The 10,675-nt window shown below is 32.8% G+C and overlaps 2 protein-coding genes across 2 annotated transcripts in view; one reads left to right on the top strand and one right to left on the bottom strand.

The window, feature by feature from the left end:
* Window positions 1-7,203, top strand: part of LOC110039285 (structural maintenance of chromosomes protein 1) — a 41,453-nt gene extending 34,250 nt beyond the window's left edge. Inside the window, exons 13-18 of the mRNA XM_020744294.1 lie at window positions 900-1,069; window positions 2,915-3,024; window positions 5,222-5,601; window positions 6,105-6,356; window positions 6,589-6,816; window positions 6,907-7,203. Of these exons, the coding sequence (XP_020599953.1) occupies window positions 900-1,069; window positions 2,915-3,024; window positions 5,222-5,601; window positions 6,105-6,356; window positions 6,589-6,816; window positions 6,907-6,955 (1,189 nt within the window). The 3' untranslated portion in view covers window positions 6,956-7,203. The remainder of the gene's footprint in view (window positions 1-899; window positions 1,070-2,914; window positions 3,025-5,221; window positions 5,602-6,104; window positions 6,357-6,588; window positions 6,817-6,906) is intronic.
* Window positions 7,204-7,363: 160 nt separating this feature from the next.
* Window positions 7,364-10,075, bottom strand: LOC110039316 (patellin-4-like). The gene is made up of 3 exons (XM_020744339.1): window positions 9,171-10,075; window positions 8,635-8,904; window positions 7,364-7,782 (listed from the first exon to the last, which is right to left on the bottom strand). Exons 1-3 carry the CDS (start codon window positions 9,879-9,881, stop codon window positions 7,504-7,506), a joined length of 1,260 nt encoding a protein of 419 aa, XP_020599998.1. The 5' UTR covers window positions 9,882-10,075; the 3' UTR covers window positions 7,364-7,503.
* Window positions 10,076-10,675: the final 600 nt, after the last annotated feature.

The following is a 10,675-nucleotide window of genomic DNA, read 5'->3' as shown; positions in this document are numbered from 1 at the left end:
TTGATGAGTAGTATTTCGAGCCAAAACGAGCCGAACACGAACGAACACATCTTAGTTCGTGTTCAACTCGTTAATTTATCGAACGAAATTAACGAGCCGAACACGAGCTTCTTAACGAGTCGAACACAAGCTGTTCGCGAACAACGAGCCATTTTGACAGCACTACCTATGAGTGCTTCAAAGTCACATTGATTTAAGGGTTTACTTGGATGATGCGTCAAGTCAAATTTGGGGCTACCTGCTAGTGAGAAGCTGAGCATAGTATTATAGCGGGCACAAGTTACAAAGTGAGTCTATAACATCAAAGATTTTTTTATTGCCCAAATTTCTATCTTTATGTGCACAATCAAGATATAATTTTATTAAATTAGTCTTTATTTTTAAGTATTTTTGTTACATGGTATTCACGAGACATCTTTATTTAAGCACCCAAGGTTAGCTTAGAACTTATGGTGTTTATATATATATTGATATTCTTCGTTATTATAGATCCAAGTTAATTAAAGCTATCATACCTTGATATCATTGAATTTTCCAACAATATCAACGGGTAGTAATTGATATCACATGTACTAAACATGTATATACCTTGCTAGTTCATTATTCTATAAGCCCTAAGCTCTTTATTCTTCTGACTTTTTACTTATTTTATGAGCTCTCTCCTATCTGAATTTATCACCTTTAAAGAGCAAATATCAAAACGTCTACATTGTTTGTAAACATTTCAATATTCAATAAAAATCAAATTTATTGTTAATTCTTGATATACTCCTCTTGAAGTTTATTCATCTCCCATAAATACTAAATTTCACAACGCCTGCATTATACAGATATTAACTTTAACCTATGAATTTCTGAATTTTCTAAAACATTGCCTCAGCTTAATTTATTTCTTGTAGGCTGGAGTATGAACAAAAGCGCAACATGGAATCACCTATTGAAAAATTAAAGCTGTCTCTGGAATCATTAGAGAAGGAGGTGAAAGAACTACAGAAGAAAGAACATGATGCAAAGCTGTCAGCAGAAAATATTGCAAGTCAGATGGAAGCGTTGAGTGTTAAAGCAAATGGTACGGTCAATATTGCTTGCTTTTTTTTAAAAAAAAATTGAGCTTGATATTATATAATGTCTGCATCAATCTTTCCTAGCAGATTTATATATCAAGATTAAGATTTTTATTTTATTTTTTTTAATGAATTACTTATTACATTAAAAAATTTACAATCATCCAAATTTTATTTTTCTTGCATAGGTTGCAATGCGCCAACTTGATTAAATCAGTCTTCATGTTGACTAGAATACACTCCTATGAGTGGCATACTTTCTTGGATCAGACTATCCATTAATTCGTTAAGCGGGATGAAGTTCAAGGGTAAAAAATTAGTGCTGGTGTAAAAACTCACATTGGGCTCATGCACAAAATATTAATTTGTTCACCTATTTGTATGTTTTGTTATTTGCCTATTTTTACAGAAGAGCTTAGGAACAATGTATTGTAGTCCTAACTCAATTTTGTTGAGACCATGGTTTTTAAATCGGACCGATTCGACCACTTCAACCATGAACCGGTCATTCAACCGATTTGGTCCAAGCTTATAACCATTTTTGCATAAAATCGGGATTGAACAGGTCATAACCAAAGTTGAACCGTAGAACCGATGAACTGATCTGGTTTTTAAAGAACCGTCTCGTTCAAAAATATCTAATTTTAGTCTTTTAATTTTAATCGAATGGCCATAAATGAGATATTTAAATTAGAAAAAGATAAAATATCATGTCTAATACAAAGCAATGAGAATATAGGTAGGTATAAATTTTAGAGTTAAATCATGCTGATTAAAATAAACAATTGCCTTCGAGGGATTCTTTCATAAGAGATTTTACTTAGGAATCACAATTTAGTGGTCTTTATTCATCAATTGAAGTGTTGGATACAAAGGTTGCATTGATAGCCAAACTGAACATCATAGGAATAATTATGTCAAAAATGAATGTGAGGTAAAATGAGAGATTGTAGAGTAATAAATGATTATATTAATAAGATTAAGAAAAACTCTCATTAATGATAAAAATGTTTAATAAATATAAATGATTTTGACCTGTACATAGAGAGCCTATGCTAAACCAATATAATAGATAAATAAATTAAATGTGAAAGGATTCATAAAAGTTAGTGGTAGATGAAAAAATAACTTGGCTAGAAATTTTATAGAAGAATCTGCATTAGCAGCTCGTGTAACTCTCATCAAGAATGGAGGAGTGTTATAAAGCGTACCATCAATAGTTAGGAGTAAGAGTAAAACTAATGATTATGATGGAGGCTTGAAAAGGCATATTATGAAATGAAAAGGAGACGAAGTTCGTTGAATGGTTTAATTTTGTGCAACAAAAAAATCAAGTAATAACCAAGTGGTGTAGAATTGTGAATTATAGGAGGATATGTGATAAAGGTAGGAAGGATGATCTCTTGAGTGAGATATAGCGGGCACCTATTACGCAAGATTAGAAAATATAAGTTTAGGTCTTTTAGGCATGCCCGAGGTTAGCAACTGTTGCACCAATGTTTGGGTTCTTGATGATAATGGTTATGGCTATGGTTGAATCATATTATTTGCTATTTCAAACTTGTTTTTTATATACACAGCTTCTCTCCACAATGAAATATAAGCTGAAAAAATATTTTATGCAGTTTGTGTTTCTTTTTAACAGAGTTTTGTTGTTGAACCCTTAGATTCATTTTTTTTTAATATCATCTAAGTTCTGAAATCATGTAGGTCTTTTTAAGCTGGTTAAATCACCTCCATTTTTAATGGGTTCAACCAATATTTATTAATAAGTAGTAATTAGTTTTGAACTGATTTGCATTGCTCCTTTCTTAATTTTGTCTATTTTCTGGATCTTTTTTACTTCTCAGAATGGAAGATCAATTCAGATGAATGTGGAAAGGAAATCGAAGAGTTAAACAAGATTCGAGCCAAGGTCATAGGAGACATTTCAAAATCTAAGCGTGAGATAGTTTCAAAGGTTAGTATAGTAACCTAGATTTTTTTCAATATGTACTACACGATGAGTTGTTTGTTAAATCTTTTTTTTGTGTAGTTTTCTGCATTTCCGTTGCACTATGGCTTGTTTGAACGATACAATTAACTTTTTCTCCTGCGTTATAGATTGAAAAATTGTGATTAAATCTAAGATTTTCTTATATTGGTGTAGCACTTACCTTTTTAAGATTGGTGGAGGTTTTGATGAAGATGGTGAATTTCTCTATTGTAAACATATGTTTTTAAGGGATTGAGCTTGATTAATGTGGAGCTTTTTTATTTTTCTCCCTTAGTCTGTTCTTCCAATTTGCTCGCTATATCTTCCGTGTCAAAATTCTCATAATATTTCTTTTTTAAATCATTTTGCATGGATGGTTTGGTGCGGCATTTATGTCTTGTTGATCAACTTACATGAAAGTATAGTTGACGCTATGTTATCTGTTAACGAGCTCTATGTACATATAATTTCTATTTGTTGCGGATACTTTAGGAATTTAATAACCTTCATCATTGCTTTTATTCCAATTATTGAAATTCTTTTTTTGTATTCTTTTCCATCATTCAATTTACTCTTATTGAGTGCTATACTATGAAGTATTAGTTTTGTTGTGTTCATTTTTTGTTCGACTTCTAGTCATCTATTTTTGCTTTACCCTTTTTGGTTCCTTTTAACTGTTTTGATTATCTACATACATCTTCTAGTTATCAAGTTATTTTCCATCGTGTTACCTTTATTTACCTTATTCCATCATTTGTTTAATATAATAATTTCTCACTCCATTCTTTCTAAAGCTTAATCGGGCATCCATGTCTACATCTTATTTTTGTCACAAAATTTGCATATTATATGCTTAACCATTTTGGCATGTAATCTTTTGACTCATCTTCAAGAAAATAATATTGTTGTTTTTTAAATTGTCTTATAACATGTCTTACCTATTAAAATGATATAAATATCAAATGGGTAAATTGCTAAAATAGTCCGCATATTCTTTACATGGCGTCATTTTAATCTTGGAGTATATAAAAGTGCGAAATTAGTCTCATATTCTTTAAATTGGGGCCAAAATAGCCATCTGTAGTGATTATTTCAGCTCATATTAAAAACTTTGGGTACTAAATTGACATTTTATAGACTCTGGGACTAAAATGACCCTCTGCAAAGAGTCACGGGACTATTTTGACGTTGTTTTCAATATCAAATGTAAATGTTTCTTTGACTAAATTTTGTGAATATCTCCATACATAAAAATCTAAACATTGTGTGATTATTCATCTAATTCTATTATCACTTAAATTACTTTTAATATTCATCATTATCTGCCATGCATATTTTTGGAACTTAACTTCAGCCTATGTTAACACATTTTTCTTAATGCAAATCCGGCCAATTCTTATAGTTATATCATGCATCTCTTCAAATCAGGAAAGCAAATGACAATCCTTTATTTAACTTCTATACAATTTTATTAGTTAATTCACAGAAATCACCTCCATGGTAGATTCATTTTGGTATAAACCAAGTCAATTATTGATAACAATGTGATTTTTATTGGATTATCTTGAATTATCCTCACCTTATGTTTTATTATCGTTACTCATATTCATCTCAATAGTAATCACGATCTTTAAAATCTCTTATGTTCTAAAATATTGATTTTGAAATGTTAATTCTCAATCATCTCACATTCTCATATTCCTTGGTAATCGTTTCACCTCTGATTTATGTTGTTAAGTTGCTATCGAAAGCGCTATAATGCACTTGCATATACTTCATAACTTCGTGATTATTGCTAATACACATGAAATGTGACTTCATCTCTATAATGGTAGCTTTTACAGCCGTGCAAAACATGACTCAATAACAAATGTAACATTACTAAATGTAGCTCAAGGTTTCATTAAACAAATTTATTTTGAAACTCTTGAAATATCTCATAATTTTCCAAATCAGATTTATTATTTCACCTGATTTAATTCTTTACCCGCACATTATCTTATTCAATATTTATTTAGTTTCAAAATTTTGAAGTAATCCTTTATAAAAAATTGTGATCTAGACTCTAGAGGCATTACTCTCATCAATGGATAATACTGGATTTTTTTTTTTAAATTGAAGCAATCAATTAAACCTTAACTTTCTGGTCTAACCATTTGTTTTGGAATTTTACTGATAACAGGAGGCAAGGCTTGAGCAGCTTAAAACGCATTGGCAAGAAATAATTGAGAAATGTGAATTAGAACAATTAAGCCTTCCAAAGCTTGATGACCCTATGGATGTTGAGACATCATTGCCTGGATCTGGCTTCGATTACAGTCAACTAAACAAATCATATTTGCAAGATATGAGACTTGCTGAGCGGGAAAAGCTTGAGATGGATTTTAAGCAAAGAATGGATGCTTTAGTTGCTGAAATTGAACGGACAGCTCCAAATTTGAAAGCACTAGATCAATATGAAGCTTTGCAAATAAAAGAAAAGGAAGTAACTGAAAAATTTGAAACTGTTAGGAAGGAAGAGAAAGAAGCATCTGATAAATATAATGCTGTAAGGCAAAGAAGGTATTTCTAGTAGTGTGATCACTAGGCGCTTGCATTTATTCTTGTGACATACTTTTTGATGGGTGGATAGTGCTGGTCGCTTTCATTAAAATCTCGTTTTTAAATGGGCCTTCTATGAAGTTTATGATATAAACTTTTCAATCCTTCGCATTCTACTGTCCCTTGGTTTTTCTGCCTTGCCAAGTAGAAGTAAATTTCATAATCTTAAAGACACTAATGTGGCATCAAAATGTATTTTCAATGGCTTTATAGTTATAATAAATTTTATTTGTGTGCTGTGCATCTAATGTTGGCTGATTGGGCCTTGCACTATAACCATTTATATGAGCATATTCTTATGTTGTGACGATGAAATCTGAAAAATGAAATGCTTTACTAGACTAATTAAAATCAAACTTCATTGCTTCTTTGTACTTTTATTTAAAAAATAAAAGTGTTACTTGAATCTTAATTTTGTAGGTTTATAATTGTGCTTTTGAGGTCATACCAATCACACTTTGCAGGTATGAGCTGTTTATGGAGGCTTTTGAGCACATTTCTACAAACATTGACAGAATTTACAAGCAGCTTACGAAGAGTCATACGCACCCACTTGGTGGAACTGCTTACCTAAATCTAGAAAACGAGGACGAACCTTTCTTGCATGGAATAAAATACACCGCCATGCCACCAACTAAGCGCTTCAGGGATATGGACCAGTTATCAGGTGGGGAAAAGACTGTTGCTGCGCTTGCCTTGCTTTTCGCTATACACAGGTACCTTTTGCAAGACACACGTTGGATTTGCATTTTCCTTGATCATGTCTTATAAAAAGTCTAGCTAGAAATCATTGAAACGTCATACATTCCTTAAGGTCGATCTAAATTATGTGTCATTCTTCCTTAAGGCACATATTAGGATAGTTTTCACTAGGCCTGGGATTGTAAAAGCCTCATTTTATCTTCCTAAAAACCACTAAATTCTGCTTTGTTTATGTCATAATTTCAGTTACAAGCCATCTCCATTCTTCATTCTTGATGAAGTAGATGCAGCATTGGACAATCTAAATGTTGCGAAGGTTGCTGGGTTCATCAGATCGAAATCATGCAGTGGGGCTAGGATCGAACAAGACGGCGAAGCTGGGTGCGGCTTTCAGAGCATTGTTATCTCTTTGAAGGACACCTTCTATGATAAAGCTGAAGCATTGATTGGAGTTTACAGAGACTCTGAGAAAAGGTTTGCTTCTCTTCTTTACGTCTTATTCATTATATTGCTACGGTTATTAAATCTATTTGCGCTAACTCATGGACCTGTGATGTTTTGCAGCTGTTCACAAACTCTAACATTTGATTTGACCAAGTATAGGGAAGCCTGAACTTGAAGCAGTGAAATGGAGATAGCATGATAATGAATGGTGTTAATATTATTGATAGATCCTTTAAAGCTTCTGAAAGCGGTATGTATAATGCAGTTGATTCTTGTTTGTAAATTCACTGTTAAGCTCATTTGTATAGTTCTATGATTTCGACTTGGGACGTATTTAATCCAACCTATTTCAATGCCTTAGCTTGTGACCCTGATTCTTTCAAATTCCAAATTGATATATCTGCTCTATTGAAAGTTATGTCTGGGCTTCTTTGGTTCTCTCTAGATAAAAAACATGTTTTTATTGATAGAAGTTCGATTATTGAAATTTTGAGTTGGTTGTGATGTATATTTTGTATTATATGGTATCAACAATAAGGCTGAATAGTACCCAAACTAATGAAATGGACATTTGCACTTCTAAGAATATAGCATTATTGCTCGTAAGTAATACAATCAAATGACGATCTATCTATTCAAAATCCAAACAAAACTTGTCGAAGAGAATTAATAAATGCTTTAAAAAATTCATGCTTCAACATCTGAGAACATTAATTTTTACCTAATGGGATGGCGACCGATCGAAGTATAACAAGGAATGGTGGGCTTGAACTTATATCTATAGAAGATGGATTTCTTGTCGGAAGTCTTGTTTTCTATGGTGAAGACCAGCTTACCTGGTTCGTGAATGTAGAATGAGTTCCTCGCGGGTTTCCTGAGCTTCTTCTCCACTTTTATGAGTATTTTATACGAGCCTTCGTCTTCTGGAATGAACTCCTCTCTGTACACCACCTCCCATCCTACAACCACCATATCCCAAACTGCTGTCACCCCTCCCTGTTTTTCATTTACATGCAAAGCATATAACCAAATTAATATTTCCATGTTATGTAATTATCTTGATTAATCTACATGCTAAAAATGTGTACTAAGTTGGTGGCACTAATCGTTATAATATCAAACAGTTTTATCTATTTAAGAAATAAGGATAGGCTTTTGCGCATGCATAGTACCCAATTTTTATGAATTTGCATCTAAACTTTCTTATTTTTATATTTTTGCCCTCCAAATCTTTTGACATAAAAAAATATCACTATTTTAAATTTTAAAAAGTGGAATATATTTCTTCATTCATATGTATGGTGGCATATATATGTAAAGCTTAAGTGTTAGATTTGTAAATACATGGGAATTGAGTGGTTCGTATGCAAATCTTCCGAAAAAAATGACAAGCTAAAAATATAAGATTTAAATTCATAAAATACATGCAACGTTTTTTGGGTTTAAAAAGTTTTTATTTCTCGTACAGAAATTGGTGGGCTTTTGGATTATAATATACTGATCTGCATGCTGACTAAATCTTATATATATATATATATATATATATAATTTCATTCTTAAAAGGGAAGATTTACACTCATGGCACTCAATTCCTATGTATTTACATATCTAGCAGCCAAACTTTAGTTTTTACATATATGCCGATTTATTTATACATGAAAAGATGTATTTAACCTTTTAAAAATTAAAATAGTGAAATTTTGTATTTGGGTGCTATAAATAGAAGAAGTTTAAATGCATAGGAATTAACAAGGTTGTATGCATATAAATGCCCCTAAAGAAAAAGAAAAAGACTAAAAAATGATTAGCGACTAACAAACAATAATGATAATGATAATAATAACTTACATAAAAAATCGGAATTTCGATTAGAGTAATGCTTCCTCCCTTCACAAAGGTCTCTGAAACTGTTTCATCCTCAGCTAAGAACTCAGCGTCGTTTTGTCTCTTAAAACCACCATACTGAATTGGTATATTCTGTGGATCAATATACCTCAACAGAGTTTCAGTTACTTTGGAAGGTCGAGCGAACGCAAACTTGCTTTCAGTTCTGTGGCTCAGCAATGGCGACAATAATGCTCTGTAGGTGTAGCATCGAAGTGAAGCATTCAGAAATATCTGACCACATTAAAACAAAATCATCATACGCAACTGCTATGCCCTTCACACCTTCCAAATATTACTTTCTGAATATTTTTTCTATTTTTTATTCATGAAAATAATCTCTATATAAAAATTAATATTATGTGTTGAGAAAATTAGGGCGAAGAAAAACAAGAACGACACAAATACAGAAGAACACAGGGATTTAACGAGGTTCGGCATATATTAAGAGCAACATTAATGCGGCTAAATGTAACAAATCCAACACATAAAACTCTTACATTTTTAAAGATGAACTCAGGATAGTTATCCTGAAAGATCCTGATCATCTTCTCCACGGTGCCTCTCAGCTCCTTCACAGAGGACCCCAACAAATCCCTAAGATCTATAACCTGCACCATGGCTGAAACCTCTCCAAGCTTGAAGCTCACAAACTCCTGAATTCCTCTCTCCATGAACTGAACCCTCCACCTCAAAAACCTCTCCTGCTTCTCCCTGCTCCCAAACACCTTCTCATACATCCCATCCTCCCTCAATGATCCATACACATTGTAGCAAACAGGATGGCCCTCCCTGTCAAATCCATCCATATATGCAGTCCCCACATAATATTCTGAATCCAAATCTTCTTTCAGAATTCCATCAATCCCATACTCCTTTCTCCACCTCAACGTTCTCTGAATCATTTCGAATGTTTCACAGAGCCTGAATTCTCTTGCTCGAAGGAATTTAAGAAGAATGGTGTCAAGGCAATCATTTGATGCAGAAGGAAGTAGGGGAATGCCCCAAAGAGAGATTTTGCTGGTTTGTGATGTGGAAGTGGGTTTGTTGGAGGAGGAACAGGAAGCAATGCGAGGTTTGGAAATGGGGCTTCTTTTCTGAGGTTGGGAGATGGGATGGAGAAAGAAAAGGTGGTTGCTTTTAATGGATTCTTCGAGCTTGAGCTTGAGATCATGGAGGGTCTTCTTCTCTGAGGGCTTGAGTTCTTCCATGATTATGGTTGGGAGGAGGGAAGAAGAAGATAGGAAGAAAGTCAGTTTTTTTTTCCTGTTCTTGGAGGGAGGGGGAGAGAGAGCCGTTGATGGAAGAATATGGTTAAAGAGGGGCGATGGTGATTGGTGGAGAAGGTTGGAGAATGGCTTTGGAGTTTTGGTTGTTACAGTGTTCAAACCTCGCAGGTTTTTACTATTTTGGAAGGATGAAGAACAAAGGATGCAGGAATTGTGGAGGTTGTTGCCAAATTTGAGCAATTGGCAACCTTCTGTTTGAATTTCTTGTCTTTTTTAATACGGTGCTGAAGAAATAGTCAATTTCATTTTCATTTATTTATTTATTTATTTTTTGAAGATTTGCATACATATCTAGCATTCTTATGTATTTATATCTAGCAATTCTTATGTATTTATATCTAGCAATTCTTATGTATTTATATACCTAAGGTCTAAACTTCAATATATATATATAACTAGTGGCTTTTTTATTTGACAGTTTTGGCGTAAGTCCCCTCTGTTATTAAATATATTTGGATCGAATTAGCACATATGAGATGGACAGACACATATTGTCGCCCAACTTTTTAAATATATATATCATATTAAAATGTATATTGCACATTTTTAAAAGTTAATACATTCTAGCAAATATATTATATAATTTAACTTTTTAATGATATAAATCCATACAAAAAAATAGTTAAGATAAAATGAGAAAGACGAGCATTTTAGTAGCATAAAAACCATGGTCTCTAAAACACATGCAAAATAACAGTTATTTTAATCAACTCAAA

This window comes from Phalaenopsis equestris, unplaced genomic scaffold (assembly GCF_001263595.1).
Source record: "Phalaenopsis equestris unplaced genomic scaffold, ASM126359v1 Scaffold000002, whole genome shotgun sequence".
NCBI lineage: Eukaryota > Viridiplantae > Streptophyta > Magnoliopsida > Asparagales > Orchidaceae > Phalaenopsis > Phalaenopsis equestris.
The sequence above is the reverse complement of the archived record's forward strand: the minus strand, read 5'-3'. Positions and strand labels throughout refer to the sequence as shown.